Source organism: Salvelinus sp. IW2-2015, linkage group LG17 (genome assembly GCF_002910315.2).
Source record: "Salvelinus sp. IW2-2015 linkage group LG17, ASM291031v2, whole genome shotgun sequence".
Taxonomy (NCBI): domain Eukaryota; kingdom Metazoa; phylum Chordata; class Actinopteri; order Salmoniformes; family Salmonidae; genus Salvelinus; species Salvelinus sp. IW2-2015.
Genome location: NC_036857.1, coordinates 17,877,832 through 17,897,802, shown reverse-complemented (window position 1 = coordinate 17,897,802; position 19,971 = coordinate 17,877,832). Strand labels below are relative to the sequence as shown.

The window sequence follows — 19,971 nt, the reverse complement described above, 5'->3', positions numbered from 1 at the left end:
CTACAAAGTTCCAAAGTGCATTTCAGGTAAAATAACAACCCAATGTTTATATCCCAGGACAAATGAGCTAGCAACAGCAAGCTAGCTAGCTAAATGTCCATGATTGTTTCATGTGTTTTCGACTTGTCCCCAAATTAATATAGTTGGTTAGAGTTTTTTTTTTTTTTTTTTTCAACCTGCACGTCGCAATCATTTCTGGAGTGGATGTACAAAATCAACATGCGCGTGATGGTGGACTCACCCACGTGGCCGGTCTAGTCAGCATGTGCTTAACTCAGGCAAAGTTAATAAATTAACCTTTGTATTAGAGGCCCAGAATTGGTCACTGTCTGTAATTTAGGTTGTCTCTCTTTCAAAGTTTGAAGATTTCATGGCCCCAGGTTACAGACATGAGATCTATATTTTCCCCCAATTTCACATTTGACAATGAAATACTTGTTTTGTCTGCGGATGCCAAAACATTGCATTTTACTCGACTAAACACGCTTGATGGATTCTTCTCCCAGAAAAATTCTTTGCCATTTTCAGCAATGAGGCCTATGTGTGCAGTGACATCGCTTGCTATTATTGTTTTCTGTATAACTTTCTGAAAAAGTTTCCCTCTCGCTCGTCTTTGCCTCAGGCGACACTTTCTCTTTTTCTCTCTCATCACCACTGTTGTTGCATTACCATATGCGTGTTTGCTTCCAAAATGCAATTTAATGACACTTTTTCCCCCTTTTTTTWAAAATATACACCCAATTTCTTGACTACCGGTATATATTTTCAAAATATCTGAAGGGATTTCTTGACCCTAGTTTCTGAAAGGATTGTTTTTCAAACCAATGACTGTCACATAACATTTACACATTTACATAGCTAAAGGCAAGCTTTTTTTTATCAGTTCATCTGAATATGGTAGTAGAGGGCATAGACCAACATTCAGTATTATCACCCTGGAATCTGATGGCATGGATACAACATCGCTCTGTTGTCACGACAGGTCGTTCATTGTATTGTAGCTGAACATGACTCACTGAGTAAGATTACAGAATGAGTCAGTGCCCCTGATCTTGGAGGTGTCACCTACTCATTTGTACTGTGTAGATCCAAGGAGGGGGGCTTGAGCTTACTAAGACCAACGGCCAAATGTCCCCCCTCAAGCTATCACAATTAAACCGCCTACATCCGCTCCTTGGCATAATGTTGAGCTCCCTCTACTAGATGATTGCAATATTCACTCAGTGAGAGAACACAATCCTTCAGCTTACTTCTGCCATTGAACGATGTTGACTGTCTGTATACAGTATGTTCGTGTTCAAAGATAAGCCGCATAATAAATGTTGCATTTCCCCCCCGGCTTCAGCCGTACAGTACCTATTTATAATATCCCTGTTTGTTTGTTTACTAGGATGATGATTGAAAAGCCGTATTGAGAATCTCCACAAGATGCTTTTGTCTGCCCAGTTGAGTTGCTGCTCTATGCAGTTTATGTGTAGATCACACCACTTTGATGCCTGTACGGCGTGCTCTTTCAAAATCTCACACAGAAAATTGGGTTAGGGAGTTAACTGTCCCCTGAATGGGTTCCTTTTGTTCCATTGCTTGTATACTATCCATTGGCTGTGTTTGATGGTGGTTAACTATGTAATAAAGGGTTCTTGGAATGTATCTTGTTGAAAGAACCCTCTCTGTGCCAGTTAACAAGAGTGTTTGGGTTCATGTTGATGCTATCGTGGCAGTTCTGAATTCTGAAGGCTGTGCTGAAGAGCTATCTATGCAGAAACATGCCCAGTTTCAAAGGGTTGTTCGCCTCCAGCTCGTGTGGATATAAAATGCCTGTCTTTAATATGCACTAACAGTAATTTAGTCAAGTTTGAGCCGTTTTCTAGTTGGAAGACTTTGGAAGTTTGTGATAAGAGGAGAACGCTGGGCAGATAAGAGCATTCTCTGCACTGTAGAAGACGCCTGTAATTGGTGCTTTGTTTCCCCTCACATTTGCTCCTCAGATATCCAACCAGCATTTCTTCCCACAGGTCAAACCCAAACTGAGAATATTCATTAAACATTACAGAACAKAGTGTTAGACCATGTGCTAGACACGACAGTCTGCTCTGAGCGAGAGCTCAAAAGAGAGGGTGTTGAAAACAGACACATTAGATAAATTGCCTCATATTTTTTACTGGCTACATCCACCACACAATAAACGTATCTCTCCCTAGTTAAAAATTACTTACATAATCATCACTTTCAAAATGGACTCGCTTGAATTAATATTTCTTATGAAACATCTTATTAATTCGACCTCGTGAAATGGAAAAACAGGCAGTGCCTCCTGGGAATATATATGGCTATCTGTTTTACGGCCCCCATTTTCGAGTTTCAATTCAGTGAAGTAGCAGTTAATGTCTGCACTTGCGGGGGGAATACAGTGCATTCGGAAAGTATTCAGACCCTCCACGTTTTGTTATGTTACAGTCTTATTCTAAAACTGATTAAATAGTTCCCCCCCCTCATCAATCTACACACAATACACCATAATGACAAAGCAAAAACAGGTTTTTGGAAAAGTTTCCAAATATACTAAAAATAAAAACTGAAATATCACATTTACATAATTATTCAGACCCTTTAATCAGTACTTTGTTGAAGCACCTTTGGCAGCGATTACATCTTCAAGTCTTCTTGGGTATGATGTTACAAGCTTGGCACAGCTCTATTTGGGGAGTTTCTCCCATTCTCRTCTGCAGATCCTCTCAAGCTCTGCCAGGTTGAAATGGGGAGCATCGCAAAGCTATTTTCAGGTCTCTAGAGATGTTCCACATAGGGACTCTGGAGCTCTGTCAGAGTGACCACCTGGTTCTTGGTCACCTCCCTGACCAAGGCCCTTCTCCCCTGATTGATCAGTTTGGCCAGCAGCCAGTTCTAGGAAGAGTCTTGGTTGTTCCAAACTTATTCCATTTAAGAATGGTGGAGGGTGGCCACTGTGTTCTTGGGGATCTTCAATGCTGCAGAAATGTTTTGGTACCCTTCCCCAGATCTGTGCCTCGACACAATCCTGTCTCGGAGCTCTACGGACAATAAATTTGACTTTATGGCTTGGTTTTTGCTCTGACATGCACTGTCAACCTTTTATATAGACCGGTGTGTGCCTTTCCAAATCARGCCACAGGTGGACTCCAGTAAAGTTGTAGAAACATCTCAAGGATGATCAATGGAAACAGGATGCACCTGAGCTCAATTTCGAGTCATAGCAAAGGGTCGGAATACTTATGTAAATAAGGAATTTCTGTTTTTTTCTTAATTTGCAAACATTTCTCAATCTGTTTTTGCTTGCTATGGTCAGAACGTGACAATTCACGTTCTGACCATAGTTCTTGTGTGTTTTCCTTGTTTTGTGTTGGTCAGGACGTGAGCTGGGTGGGCATTCTATGTTTTGTGTTTCTATGTGGGGATTGTCAATTGGCCTGATGTGGTTCTCAATCAGAGGCAGGTGTTTGTCATTGTCTCTGATTGGGAACCATATTAAGGTAGCCTGTTTTGTGTTGGGATTTGTGGGTGGTTGTTTCCTGTCTTTGTGTTTCTCTGCACCAGATAGGACTGTTTCGTTTTGCCACGTTTGTTATTTTTGTATTTGTATAGTGTTCACGTTATTCGTCTCTTTATTAAAATCATGTTGAACACGGAATACGCTGCGTCTTGGTCCGATCCCTGCTACACTCGTTACAGTCATTGAGGTATTGTGTGTAGATAAGGACATTTTTTTTATTTAATCCATTTTCGAAATAAAGCTGTAACGTAACAAAATGTGGAAAAAGGGTATGAATACTTTCCGACTGCACTTTATGACATGACTTTATGACATGAAATGACTTTATGACATGAAAAAGTTTTTGCCCCTTTATGATTTTCTAAATGTTTGCACATTTTTGATTCTGAATGTTATCAGATCTTCAACCAAAACCTAATATTAGATAAAGGGAATCTGATTTTACAAATAACAAAAAAATTAACAATGTCATGCAACACCCAATTCCCCTGTGTGAAAAAGTAATTGCCCTCTTACACTAAGTAGCTGTATTGACTGCAACCAAATGCTTCCTGTAGTTGTTGATCAGTCTCGCTGTGGAGGAATTTTGGCCCACCCTTGCATGCAGAACTGCTTTAACTCAGTTAGGATTAGGTCTGGACTTTGACTAGGCTATTCCAAAACTTAAAATGTGTAGTTTTTTTAGCCATTTTCATGTAGACTTGATTGTGTGTTTTGTATTATTGTCTTGCTGTATGACCCAGCTGCGCTTCAGCTCACAAACGGATGGCCTGAAATTCTTCTGTAGAATTCTCTGATAGAGAGCAGAATTAATTATTCATTCTATTAAGGCAAGTTGTCCAGGTCCTGAGGCAGCAAAGCATCCCAAAACCATAATTTTCGCCAGGCATAATGGGACCCATGTCATCCAAAAAGTTATGCTTTTGATGTATCTGTTGCTTTCAGGTGCTTTTTGCACAATACTCAATGGGTCCCATTAAAAGCCACTGCACCTTCATCTTGACACTCCCCCACCATTGTAACATTTTTGGGGAACCTATAGAAATGCATTTATTAATGTCTACATTTGTTTTTGGCACATTTATTCTATTACAGACACCCTAATGAATCATTTTTAATTATATTGTGTGCTAAACCTCTTTAAATTAATATATATATATATATATATATATATAAACAATTTCCTTTAAGTGTAATTCTAATGTTACGGTCCCCACTTGAAACATTTAATTGAAATACTGTAGAATTCCATTCATTCTTATGAAAGGCCTGCTTCTTCTGGGGAGTGCCAATAGAGAGCAATAGTAACAGRGTCTATTTGTAGGCACTAACTCCGCAATGGCTTGTTGACCAAAGCCTATGGGGAAATTAATGAAGTTTTTGTAGTGTTATTGGATGAAAGCACAAAATAATGTATCCTAAGCCTGTGTTAACCTCAGACCTTATTTTCGGCGTTTATCCCAAAACTCTATTCTTTCCCAATTCATTTTCCACATTGGAATTGCTGAACGAATCTGATGTAACTCATTTCCGTTTTTTAAGACTACAAGCTGGCGAGCTCTGTATGGCAGACCGGTGGCTTCAAAGCTTCTCATTGGCCAATACATAGCATCAGCAATCCAGGGTTTATTTATGCTGTATACATAATTGGTCAGGATGCAACCTTGAGGGGCATTATTCATCTGTTGTTGAACGAAACACTTTCAGAATGATTTTATTTCTCTAGAATACTGTATCTGACGTGGCCTTGGCACATGCAGGATTTCTTATGTATTTCGTCCTCCCTATCTGTGATTGATTACTTTGGTCTGAGGCTGACCGGCTTATTAATCGATTCTGCGAAACTGCTCGCGGGAATTACATTTTTTCCATGGCTGTCTTCAGAGTGAAGTAGAGGCACCACGGGACTCATTGTAAATCATGTTTAAGCACAACAGATCTGCTCCTAAAGTGCACGTGTGACTGTTCTCAGGTGATGGGGGGAGATGTATCACTTGTATTAAAGCCTACTGTAGAACGGGGCTAGCTAGGAAGTGCGCGTGCGTGCGTGCATGCGTTCGAACATAGAAGGCTCATGATATTTGAGGAGTTGTGTAATATCAGTAATTAATATGACGCAAATATCAATGAATACTACAAGTGCTGAACATCACAACATGAACATTAAAGGGATACTTCAGGATTTTGGCAAAGAAGCCCTTTATCTACTTCCCCAGAGTCCGATGAACGCGTGGATACCATTTTTATGTCTCTGGTGCAGTTTGAAGGAAGTTGCTAACTAAATTAAGATATATATAAACAATTTCCTTTAAGTGTAATTCTAATGTTACTGTCCCCACTTGAAACAATTCATTGAAATACTGTAGAATTCTATTGTAACTGCTAGCATGCTAGTAGATACCATAGACCTCCAGTAATTGTGCTTGTGCTAGTTAGCATTGGCTTGTAAAACGACCTCTAACTTTCTTCATACTGGATGCAGAGACATACAAATTGTATCCATGAGTTAATCTGACTCTTGGGAAGTAGATAAAGGGCTTAATTGCCGAAATCCTGAAGTATCCCTTTAAATGGTATATATTGTTTTCTACATAGTCCTCTTTCCCCCTCAGTTTGCCTTCAAAGATTTTTTTCCCCTTTCAGTTTACTTGCTAAGCCACCCTCTTCATTTGAAACACCAAAACTATCCCTGAATTCGATTCAGGTGGTTAACAAGGTAAACAAATGAAATCCTAGGAGATTGACATCTAATTGTACCTACACACTGAAGAAGGCTGTAAATCTGAAACGTCAGTGTACACTATCACTTATGCAGTAAAATAGAGAATAATGAAGTAAGCTTTATGCAACATATTTTTGAGTGCGAACCCATTACACCTCTTTGTTCGTCTAGTTTCTATCGACCCCCAGTTACAGAACCCCTGATCATGACCACATTGCCCATACTATGGCCTATAGACCAATGTCCTATAGACTGGACATGCTTTAGTAACATTCCTCTGGGACTCCAGCAAGGTTATTATAGTAAAGGAAAACTGAAACTAAAATGGYAAAACAATTTAGTAAACTGAAATTAAATAATTAAGAAAAACATTTGAAAAACAAAAACAATACTGAAACTATATTTGACTGCAAAACGAACTAAAATAAAAAAAACATTGTTTAGTTTTAGTTTTTTTTCCTTCTAAACTTCAAAATGAAAGTGGGTTTTCAATCTTACTTTTTTATGGAGTTTTCAAGCTTCTGAATCTGGCGGGTAAATGCTGCCAGTATATGCCGACATTTCCAATAGGCTAGCTTGTGCATCACTATAGCTATCAGTAGAGTTAGTGATGGCTCTAATAGGGAAGAAATCAGAGGGCGTGCTTGAGTGTGAACCATAGGTGTGAACAATGGTGGCAGCAAAAAGTTAAACAATGCTGGAAAGGACAAAAGCAAATGTGTTGTAGTATCAGCAGCGTGTGTGGAACTGGGAAAAGCCAACCAACCTCAAAGTTCATCTGAACAGTACCCACAAAGAAATAGAAACAATTTCAGGATAAAGACAAGGTGAGACAGTCACCAGCTCTTAGTAGCTGCACATCAACTGTAACGTTAGGACAACCCACTTTAGCCATTTGCTTGTAAATAACAGAAACATGGCAACCTAATTCAAATTAGTTTTTTTTTTTTTTAATAGAAGAAGCACTCATTAATGTATTCATCCAGTCTGGCAAGTCCACAAGACTGTGCTATTAGCCAGCCTTCAGAAAATTCAACCAAACACTTGATCCCAAATGTAATACTCCTGGCGCTTCTAGAGTAAACGGGGTGATTGCTTTGCAAATGGATACAGCAACCCAGAAAGTTAAGGAGATTCTGAAAGAGACATCGAAATAACCATGTGTGTAGACGGATGTATCAAGAAAGGACGGCGGACTGCTTCGTTTATGGGCATATCAGCCTGCTTCAACGAAGCACAGCATGTGTGTTGCTCAACCTACAAGAGAAGGTCTTACTCGTCGTAACTGACAACTGGGCAACATAGTCAAGTCTCATTAAGATTTGATTTATAATTTTAACACAACCAGACCTATGACCTGACCCATCACCTTGGGTATTACGGCCCCACAGCGGGAACATTTGATATCCCCCAAAACACAAACTGTAGGCATACAACACATAAATGGCTCCTACCTACTTTCTTTCCCTAACAATAAAACTGAAACTAAATAATATAATAAGTTATAAAACTCAAACTAAAACAAAAGTAGTAAATCAAGAATGAACTAACTGAAAGTAAACTAGAAATAAACAAACTAATAGAAATAAAAACAAATAGAAAATCACAACTATAATAACCTTGGACTCCAGTCTTGCCTGAAGCGAAAGGACAATGCCCTCAAATTGGAATTGCTGGACCACTATTGTTTTTCCTCKGCCATTTAATTTTCGTCTCTTTCAACCATGATACAATATTTGCGGAGAAAGCCATTGGAGCAAATGGAACTTTTTTCGACTGTCGAGAAGACCTTTGACTGATAAGGACCTCTGACGGTATACTGACTTCTAAACAATTTCCGCTGCTCCTGATCGGAATACTAACAGGAATGGTATAAACTCCCACAAACAAAGATGGCTAGTATTCACAAACAGTTATTTTTCTACATTTAATTATTGTGTAGCAGCAGTTATAACATATAGACTACAAATGCTTGCTTACTTACTTTATGAATCCTCTTCATCCCTTTCGGAACATAAGGTCACAAGGAGCTCTCCACTTCTTCCTGTCTGGCAAAGTGTTGTGCCTCGCACTACATATAATGCTTGAAGTTTTTCTTTACCTCTAAAGGTTCTACTGACTCTGGGTGTTTTTGTGTTCCAAAGCTCTCCTCGACCTCCACAATCTCCCGGACAGCCTTCATGCAGTGCCTGCGCTGGGGGATGTGGTGCCCCTTCCAGGAGTGGGGTGCCCTGAGGGCCGAAGAAGTGAAGCTTAGTCTGCAGGGCGGCTCTACGCCCAACCCCTATGGAGTCATGGCCTATACCTCTTCCTCCAACAGCCAAAGTCCTGCCCAGGTAACACATATTTCTCATAATGTGTGATATTAACCAATTCATTAGATGAGATGATGGATCAGCTGCTCATTTGGCAGTCCCACACTGACTTCTCTTTCTATCTCCCTTTCTGTCTTTCTCTCGCTCTGCCTCTCTCGCTTTCTGTCTGTCTCTCTGGTCCTCTCTCGGAGGTGGTCGATGAGAGGGACATGGTCAGGTTCCGTCTGTCTTCCAGCTCAGTGCAGAAGGCCTCGTCCAGCACAGCCGTGTCTCTGAGGAGGAGCAGGACAGGACAGGAGGAAATGGCAGCACAGCAGAGGAAACCTCCCTCACCAGGTACATATCATCACGGGGGGATATCTCCATCTGTATCAGTCATGGATGGGACTCTTCCTGATTAATCAGGAATTCCTGCTTTTCTGGACATTATCCTTATTAACATTTTTATTTGAACTGAAGTATCCAATAGCCAATATCCAGCTTTTTCTGCTTTTCTATGTTGTCTTAATCACATAGCTGACATGTATCAGTAGCCTCAGTCACAATGTCCTTTTATTTCTCATAATGGCTTTAGTCTTCTAAAAAACAAACCGTTTCCCCCCCCCAAACGACTGACACATTCTGAACTCCTAAGTAGTGAAGAGATTCCCTTTGAAAATGGCTGACATAGAAAAGGTTATTTCTAGTTTGAATTGGACTATGAAATCACTTCAAATGTGACTGCCTGTGTTTGTTTCCTCACCATAACAGATTTTGTTTATCGTAACAGGGAAGCATGGCATGCCAGAAAGGCTGCTCGCAGACCAACATGCATACTTTTCAGGCACACACACTGCCACAGTTAGTCACCCCTGGAGAAGGGCTTCAAAGTTCTGACTACCATCCATCAGAAGCAATATGCATAATGGGACTCCCAACCACCGCAGTGTTATCTCATTGGCACCACCTGCTCTCTACAGGATTAGAATGCTCCGACAAAGAAGTAGAATATCCGGAAGAGACTTTGGCCAGGGCTCGATATGGCCCCTTGATTTTGAACAAGCCTGACATCGGTATCTCACGCTAGCTTCTGCTCCGGAAAAGAGTTGAGTTGCAATCCGAACTCATCAGACTTGAGCCTTTTTGGTAGGCTATGTATGCAGCAGAACCGGAGACATATTTTGCTATCTTTCGTGAAAGCACTGATGTGTTACTGTCTATGTATGGCACTCATAACAACAACGGCTAATGATATGACACTATTGTATTAGGGTACAGTTGCAACCTATATTGAAGGCACAGTTATTAGATCTCTTGTTCTATTAGTTATATTATTTCAGGTCTTTCCCAGAAAAGAGGTTGAAACCTCGAGAGAATTCCTGGTAAAAGAAAGGTTAGTTGAATTGCATTATTTATCTCCCATACTGAGCTTCAGAAAGATATTTATTTTATTTKATTTWATTTTATTTGAACAGAAAAAGAAAGAAAATAATAATAACTTTCAAGTGTCACTTATTGGAACTTCGAGCAGTTGTCCGTCACAGAATTMATTATAAAAGCCTGGTAAACACTTGGCACTCAGACACTCAGTCCATTGTCGTTGACAGAGGGTATATCTTGACTCTGAGTGGACTCTACATAGCCAATGATTTCCATCCTAATGTTGTCGCTCGTCAGCTTATCTTCCTACGCGGAGAATGGAGTTGATTTAGGTTCAGTTGGGGTGGCTGCTTCTTTGCAAAGTCTGTTTAATGACAGTTGAATCAGCGGTTGAAGTGTCCTCGAAAAGCCTTCTCTGAACATGTCGCCTAAATTATTTTGTGTTGGCTGCTGTTAAGGAAGTACACTATCATGAACCTCTGTCATTATTTTGATTTGGTGGTTTGAACAGTGCTGACTGTTGTCTGATTAGACAGAGGGGTGTATGTGTCGGTGTGTACAGTACGTGCGCTCATGTGTATTTGTTTGTTTTGTGCATTCTTGGCCACGTGTACGTGTGTGTGCATCTGTGTGCGTGTGTGTGCTTCTGTATAAGTGTGTGTGTTTGTTTGTGTTTTCATCTGTATGTTTCTCTAGAAGGCTGATAGAAACAACAGCTCATTTACAAGCCGAGCTGTGTAATTTATGTCTTTGTCGCCCCATGGCTGCGTCCGACAAGCAAGGAGGATCAAAGGAGGATCAAACATTCCACATTGCATTCCTACCCCTTCAGCCAGTAATTTGGAAATAGGGAAAGTAAGACACTTATCGATTCATACCGTTTTAGATGTATCCATGAGAAATGTATGATGGGCATTAAACCGAGTTCAGTATTTGTGTTTATTATAGATCCCCATTAGCTGCTGCCATGGAAGCAACTACTCTTCCTGGGGTCTCGCAAAATTAAGGCCGTTATACAATTTTAAAAACGTTACAATACATTCATTTCAGAATTCACAACAAACTAAGTGTGTGCCCTCAGGCCCATACTCCACTACCACATATCAACAACGCAAAATCCATGTGTGTGTTCAGTGCGTATGTTATTGTGTGTGTGTATGCATGTGTCTGTGCCTATGTTTGTTACTTCACAGTCCCCGCTCTTCCATAAGGTGTATTTTTATAAATCTGATTCTACTGCTTGCATCAGTTACCAGATGTGGAATGTCGTTCCATGTTGTCATGGCTCTATGTAGTGCTGTGCGCCTCCCGTAGTCTGTTCTGGACTTGGGGACTGTGAAGAGACCTCTGGTGGCATGTCTTGTGGGGTGTGACCTATGCGTTCTCACACAGTCCATGCACTCCCATTAATCAGGGAAGTAGCTACAGAACCCGCACTGTTTGCTTGACCGCCATCGTGTACAACTTGGCTAATGATAAGCAAAGCCGGGAAAAAAGTGGAAAAAACATCTAGCTGTGTCCTCTTAGATTATTATTAATTAATTCCAATGGCCCATACTTGCATTATTCACAATTTCCTGATTTCTCAGCTGTCAACATCTGTTTATCACTGATAAATCCACTTAATGATTTGAAAAGTAGAGTCTGCAGTGCCACTTAAAAGCACTCCAAACAAAATGGATGCCATAGAGTAGGTTGGTGCCATGGTAGTGTCATGGTACTAGTTCATCATCCAGCACTACTGTGTCCTCCTGTCCACACTTACTGTAGTCTGAGCAGATGGATGCTACAGCAAGGCTACTGCACCCCAGGCTACTGCAGCCATTTCCAAAAGGCCAGTCTGAGCCAGCAGACAAAGGATGAGAGAGAGAGTCACAGAGAAGGGGGGTGAGTGAGAGAGAGAAACTGAGCTGAGAGAGTTATAGAAAGAGAGAGAGGAAAACGGACAGAGGTAGGACGAGAGAGAGAGAGAAAAAAGCGAGAGTGAGATGGGGAGCCTTACATTTCGCCATCACTATGGCTACCGGTGCAGTTCACCCAGCGTTGCATAAGACATTTGAATCAGACTGTGACTGTGGCTAAAAGACAACACTGTCACAGATTGTCTGAGTGATGTTCCACTGTGTGCTTACTATCTAGTCTACAATAGGACAATTCTAATGGTTCATAGAAGTTGAATGTAGAAAAACATGTAACTGCTAAAATAATGGAAACACTTGAGTAAATGAGGGTTCTGGCAGCTCTTATGGTGTGGGGTGCATTTTCCTGGTATGGTTTAGGTCCACTTAACCCTTTTAGAGGGCAAGGTAAACGGCAATAAATACATAGCCAATTTGAGTGATTACTTACAACCTATAGTATGGTGAATAATTTCTATCCTGATTGGAGTGGATGACAATCCCTCCATCCACAGAGCACGAGTCGAGTAGTCACTGAATGGTTTGATGAGCATTGAAGCTATTCTGGCGGCTCGTGGTGCCCAACATCCTATTAAGACACTTTATGTTGGTGTTTCCATTATTTTGGCAGTTACTTGTAGCTCCGGGGTGACATTATAGGTACAGATCTAGGATCAGCTTCTCCTCCCCCAATTCCAACCTTAGCAATTGGTTAGGAAAATGCTAAACGGACCCATGATCAGCGTCTAGGTCCACCTTCACCTTACACTGTAGGGTAGGTAACTGCCAAAATAAAGGAAACACCAACATAAAGTGTGTTAATAAAATAGAACAGCTTCAATGCACCTCGGCATAGATTCTACAAGTGTCTGGAACTCTATTGGAAGGATGAAACAGCATTCTTCCATGAGAAATTCCATCATTTGGTGTTTTGTTGATGGTGGTGGAAAAGTGCTGTCTCACACCATGCCCATACTGGACGCACATGTGCACCATTATGCGCAAATTGATTTTGTCCAACCACACCAAACGCGATCACGACACACAGGTTGAATATCAAAACAAACTCTGAACCAATTATATTAATTTGGGAACAGGTCGAAAAGCATTAAACATTTATGGCAATTTAGCTAGCTAGCTTGCAGTTGCTAACTAATTTGTCCCATTTAGCTAGCTTGCTGTTGCTAGCTAATTTGTCCTGGGATATAAACGTTAAGTTGTTATTTTGCCTGAAATGCACAAGGTCCTCTACTCCGACAATGAATCCACACATGAAACGGTCAACCGAATTGTTTCTAGTCATCTCCTCCTTCCAGGCTTTTTCTTCTTTGGACTTTATTTGGCGATTGGCATCTAACTTTCATAAGAAGGTGTATTACCACAACCGACCAGCCTCAGTTTTTCTGTCAATCACCCACGTGGGTATAACCAATAAGGAGATGGCACGTGGGTATATGCTTCTATACATTAATGAGGACATGGGAGAGGCAGGACTTGCACCACGTTCAGCGTCACAAATAATACTGACTTCTATGTTAGCACTTGACAACGCAGACGCTCGTTGGTGCATGCGAGCAGTGTGGGTGCAATGATTTGAATAACATGTATGTGTACATTTTATTTTTGCAAAGCGAGCGGTGTGGTCAGCATGTTAGGCGCCGCTCCAGAATCTCCCATAAGTGTTCAATTGGGTTGTGATCTGGTGACTGACACACAAACACAAACTCTAAACCGCCTAATCTCCTTTGAGAACCCCTTTTCAAAGTCAATGAGAACTCATCTAGCCATGGTTTTCAAAATAATGTGTAACTGGTCTTCTTTTTTTTTTTTTTTTTTACATGACCTTAAGCATGATGGAGTGTTAATTACTTAATTAACTCAGCAACCACACCTGTGTGACCAGCACCTGATTTTAATTTACAGTACCAGTCAAAAGTTTGGACAAACCTACTCATTCAAGGGTTTTTCTTCATTTTTACTATTTTCTACATTGTAGAATAATAGTGAAGACATTAACACTATGAAATAATACATATGGAATATCATGTACTAATAAAAAAAAGTGTTAAACAAATCAAAATACATTTTATAATTGAGTTTCTTCAAAGTAGCCACCCTTTGCCTTGATGACAGCTTTGCGCACTCTTGGCATATTCTCAACAAGCTTCATGAGGAATGCTTTTCCAATAGTCTTGAAGGAGTTCCCACATATACTGAGCACTTGTTGGCTGCTTTTCCTTCACTCTGCGGTCCAACTCATCCCAAACCATCTCAATTGGGTTGAGGTTGGGTGATTGTGGAGGCCAGGTCATCTGATGCAGGACTCAATCACTCTCCTTGGTCAAATAGCCCTTACACAGCCTGGAGGTGTGTTTTGGGTCATTGTCCTGTTGAAAAACAAATGATAGTACCACTAAGCTCAAACCAGATGGGATGGCATATTGCTGCAGAATGCTGTGGTAGCCATGCTGGTTAAGTGTGCCTTGAATTCTAAATAAATCATAGACAGTGTCACCAGCAAAGCACCATCACACCACCTTCTCCATGCTTCACAGTGGGAACCACACATGCAGAGATCATCCGTTCACCTACTCTGCGTCTCACAAAGACACAGCGGTTGGAACCAAAACCTCAAATTTGGACTCATCAGACCAGAGGACAGATTTCCACCGGTCTATGTCCATTGCTTGTGTTTCTTGGCCCAAACAAGTCTCTTCTTCTTATTGGTGTCCTTTAGTAGTGGTTTCTTTGCAGCAATTCGACCATGAAGGCCTGATTCACACAGTCTCCTCTGAACAGTTGATGTTGAGTTTTGTTTGTTACTTGAACTCTGTGAAGCATTTATTTGGGCTGCAATCGGAGGCTGGTAACTCTAATGAACTTATCCTCTGCAGCAGAGGTAACTTTGGGTCTTCCTTTCCTGTGGCGGTCCTCATAAGAGCCAGTTTCATCATAGCGCTTGATGGTTTTTGCGACTTGAAGAAACGTTCAAAGTTCTTGAAATTTTCCGCATTGTGTGACCTTTGTCTTAAACTAATAATGGACTGTCGTTTCTCTTTGCATATTTGAGCTGTTCTTGCCATAATATGGACTTGGTCTTTTACTTAATAGGGCTGTCTTCTGTATACCACCCCTACCTTGTCACAAGACAACTGATTGGCCCTAACGCATTAAGAAGGAAAGAAATTAATCTATTGAAATGCTTCCAGGTGACTACCTCATGAAGCTGGTTGAGAGAATGCCAAGAGTGTGCAAAACTGTCATCAAGGCAAAGGGTGGCTACTTTGAAGAATCTCAATTATAAAATATATTTTGATTTGTTCAACACTTTTTTGGTTACTGAATGATTCCATATGTGTAATTTCATAGTTTTGATGTCTTCACTATTATTCTACAATGTAGAACATAGTAAAACTAAAGAAAAACCCTTGAATGAGTAGGTGTGTCCAAACTTTTGACTGTTACTGTACTTTGTATCCCTCATTTACTAAAGTGTTTCCTTTATTTTGGCAGATCTGTAGATCTCTGTAGCGATCCAGTGCATTCGTAAAAGTATTCAGACCCCTTGACCTTTTATACATTTTGTTACTTTACAGCCTTGTTCTAAAATGGATTAAATTGTTTTTTCCCCTCATTAAACTACACACAATACCCCATAATGGCAAACCAAAAACAGGTAAAACATTTTTTGTGACTATTAAAAATAAAATAACATCACATATACATACGTTTTCTGACCCTTTACTCAGTCTTTGTTCAAGCACCTTTGGCAGCAATAACAGCCTTGGGTATTTTTGGGTATGACGCTACAAGCTTGGCACACCTATATTTGGGGAGTTTCTTCCATTCTTCTCAGTAGACCTTGTCAAGCTTGGATGGGGAGCGTCGCTGCACAGCTATTTTCAGGTCTCTCCAGAGATGTTCGATCGGGTTCAAGTCCAGGCTCTGGCTTGGCCACTCAAGGACATTCAGAGACTTGTTCTGAAGCTTCTCCTGCGTTGTCTTGGCTGTGTTTTTAGGGTTATTGTCCTGTTGGAAGGTGAACCTTAGCCCCAGTCTGAGGTCCTGAGGACTCTGGAGCAGGTTTTCATCAAGGATCTCTCCTCCAGACGTGGCACTTGGCATTCACGCCAAAGAGTTCAATCTTGGTTTCATCAGACCAGAGAATCTTGTTTTGTCATGGTCTGAGAGTCTTTCGGTGGCTTTTGTCAAACTCCAAGCAGGCCTTCATGTGCCTTTTATTGAGGGGTGGCTTCCGTTTCTCCACTCTACCATAAAGGCCTGATTGGTGGATTGCTGCAGAGATGGTTGTCCTTTTGTAAGTTTCTCCCATCTCTACATAGCAACCATCGGGTTCTTGGTCACCTCCCTGACCAGGGCCGTTCTCCCCCGATTGCCCAGTTTGGCCGGGCGGCCAGCTCTAGGAAGAGTCTTGGTGGTTACCAAACTTCTTCCATTTTAAGAATGATGGAGGCCACTGTGGTCTTCATTTTTTTGGTACCCTTCCCCAGATCTGTGCCTCTACACAATCCTGTCTCGGAGCTCCACGGACAATTCCTTCGATCTCATGGCTTGGTTTTTGCTTTGACATGCAGTGTCAACTGTGGGACCTTATAAAGACCGGTGTGTGCCTTCCAAATTATGTTCAATCAATTGAATTTACCACAGGTGGACTCCAATAGAAACATCTCAAGGATGATCAATGGAAACAGGATGCACCTGAGCTCAATTTCGAGTCTCATAGTAAAGGGTCTGAATACTTATGTAAATAAGGTATTTCTGTTTTTTTATTTGTTATACATTTGCAAACATTTCTAAAAACCCGTTTTCACTTTGTTATTATGGGGTATTGTGTGTAGATTGATGAGGAACATTTTTTATTTAATCCATTTTAGAATAAGGCTGTAACATAACAAGTTGGGGAAAAGTCAAGGGGTCTGAATAATTTCCGAATGCACCGTAAATCATTGTAGTTCTATGTATTTGTCACTTTTCCGTTACTGTGTATGCATCTTATAGGGATGTCATTGGATGGCAAATTCAGTCAAGAATATGACGGTGCAAGTAAAATGTGCATTTTACAGCTAACTACATCCCTTTTCCTTCACCACCTGTGATATGTCCCAAATTGTACCCTATTCCCTTTATAATGCACTACAGGGCACATAGGGCTCTGGTCAAAAGTAGTGCACTATGTATTTAATAGAGTGCCATTTGGGACGTAGCCCTGGTTATGTTCTATTATTGGACCGTGGGGAGGAAATGACTCAATGTTATTAACTTTGGATCGTAGGAATAATGAAGAAGAAGTGTTTGTTTTTAGCAGAGTGAACAGGCAGAAGGAAGGCAATGCGGGCTGAATGAGAATAGTTATGTGAGAAGTAGCCATAGAATTCCATATTGAGTCTACCCATACGTTTACCAGTCAAATTGATATGGTCAGAGGTTCTATGTCCCTTCTAGGATTTATATTTCTATGGAAGTAAAAGGAACAGTAAATAAGAGCTGTGTTTTTTCACTGTTTTTCTTTTTCTCTTTAGGTCMAAGTCGGCGTGCCTCTCAAGCATCTCCTCCGGGATCGCCACAAGGCCCAGGGGTAAGACTGTCTCAAAGATCAGTTACCGCTAACATGGTCAGACATGATCAGTCATGGATAAACCGTTCCCTGAAGCCATGGTCAGCTCCACTCTGTTTTGAAGCATAGGTCTCCATACTGTCATAATGGCTCCTGAGCATTTATTAAGTGCTGATCTAGGATCAGGTCCCACCTGTCCATGTAATCATATTCATTGTGATCTTAAAGGAAAACTGATCATATCTGAGAGTCTTCATGAATACGAGCCTTCACTAGTAAACTAATAAAGCACTTAGTGTTAGTTGCTACCACAATAATACTACATAATAATACTACACAATAATACATAATATAATGTATATTAATGGCTCTGTTTGRTACCTAATGCTAAGAAAGTCAGATAGACAAACAGCACTCTGTGCCCCAGTTRTACATGATTATCTCTTGAAAGAAACATGGTCAGGGCGTCATTGTGTCATCTCTGTTCTAACGGGCTGTTTAAGTAAGGATGTTTGGTACATAAGTGTTAGGGATCAGGTCTATCAAAATATCCTGCAGCATATGATGTGGTACTATGGAGCAGAGAGCTTCATCTACTTAATATATGTGGGGAGGGTTTTTAATGACTAGTGTGTGTTACGTGCATGGGCGCATGTTTTTCAGTTGTGTGTGTGTGTGCTGGTACATATGTACTTGTGTGTGTGTTTCTGCACATGTGAATGTGAGTAACATGTTTGCTGTGTGCGTTTCTGCATGTTTGTAAATGTATGTACATTAATGTGTCTGAGTTTGCACGTGTGTGTGTGTGTGTGTGTGTGTGTGTGTGTGTGTGTGTGTGTGTGTGTGTGTGTGTGTGTGTGTGTGTGTGTGTGTGTGTGTGTGTGTGTGTGTGTGTGTGGTGTGGTGTGTGTGTGTGTGTGGCATGGTGAGCTGTGGGGTGTGAGTGATGTCTCTCAGGCTGAGTGGGGCTGTCAGTGAGGGGCCGGGCCCTCTGATGGATGCAGCTCTCTCACAGAGATAAGGCCCCACACACACACAGACAGACACACACAGTAGAGGAGAAGGATTAGCTCTGTCTCAGTGCTGGATCTATGGGCCATAATGAGGGCCTGGGTCTGCTCTCCTGCCTCTAGATTAAGTTTGCAGCTAAACATATCGGGTTGGAACAGGTGAAGGGAACAGAACCAAAAAACGGAAAATAACTAAATGTTTCAAGGAACAGAATCAGAACCGGGAACAAAAGGGATCTACTATACGAGTGTATAGTATCAGTATTGTATTGTTTCTTCATCCTATGTAATGTATTCTCAGTGAATTTGGGGATGTTTTTTCCCCCATTCATAGAAATGAGTCATTGAAGCTGTTAGGTTTATGTCCCATCCTACGTCCTGATATTACCAGGTTCTGACCGCTAGATGGTGCTGTTCCTGCTATTAAGTGKTATTTCACCCAAATTACATATTGGTTTAAGCAGTCTATTGACAATTTATGACATTAACCCATGCTTTGGTTTTGTTTACCTGGCCACTATCCCTTTAACATTGGGGCGCGGGGGATTCTTCACTTTTTTCAGAAACAGCACCATCTAGTAGTCAGAACCTGGTAATATCAGGATGTAGGATGGGACAAATACCTAACAAATTTTGTGTAGGGTGCCATCTTTCGGACGGGACGCTAAACGGGTGTCCTGAGTCTCTGTGGTCACTAAAGATCCCATGGTACTTATCGTAAGAGTATGGGTGTGAACCCCGGTGTCCTGGCTAAATTCCCAAGCTGTCCCTCATACCACCACGGTCACCTAATTATCCCCAGCTTACAATTGGCTCATTCATCCCCCTCCTGTCCCCTGTAACTATTCCCCAGGTTGTTGCTGTCAATGAGAATGTGTTCTCAGTCAATTTACCTGTTAAAATAATGGTAAATAAAATGACAAATCTATCTGAACAGGAAAAAATGAATAAAAATCACTGGGAATARATTACATATGATGAAGAAACAATACTCAGAGCCGCAGCTCCATACTACTTGTCAGACAAATAGAACTAGAGATACTAGATTCTCGTTGTTGGGTTGGGATTGGCGGGGGGTGTGGAGGGACCGTTTGGTTTGGTCCAAATCAAATGTTAGGCACTATATTTATTGACTGTTATATTAATCCTTTAAATTAAAATGGCCAATTTGGATGTACTCAATTATCTTAATTTCTCAGATATCAAATTATATTTCAACAAAATATTCTATTGTCATCTGTTTATAACTCTTTATTATAACTGTGCCCAATAATGGTTGTACCATCTTTTGTGCTGCTACCATGTTGTGTTGCTACCATGCTGTGTTGTCATGTTTTGCTGCCTTGCTATGTTGTTGTCTTAGGTCTCTCTTTATGTAGTGTTGTGTTGTTTCTATTTTTGTGATGTCTGTTTTGTCAAATGTTTATATTGTATTTAATTTGTATTTTTAATTCCAGGCCCCCATCCCTGCAGGAGGCCTTTTGCCTTTTGGTAGGCTGTCATTTGTAAATAAGAATTTGTTCTTAACTGACTTGCCTAGTTAAATAAAGGTTAAATAACAAA

General features: G+C 40.8%; 1 protein-coding gene across 1 annotated transcript in view; it reads left to right on the top strand.

Annotated features, from left to right (window-relative positions):
* nphp4 (nephronophthisis 4) overlaps positions 1–19,971 on the top strand; it is a 217,666-nt gene that overhangs the window by 109,501 nt on the left and 88,194 nt on the right. Inside the window, exons 9-11 of the mRNA XM_070447926.1 lie at positions 8,396–8,587; positions 8,758–8,902; positions 17,364–17,419. Coding sequence (XP_070304027.1) covers positions 8,396–8,587; positions 8,758–8,902; positions 17,364–17,419 — 393 coding nt within the window. The remainder of the gene's footprint in view (positions 1–8,395; positions 8,588–8,757; positions 8,903–17,363; positions 17,420–19,971) is intronic.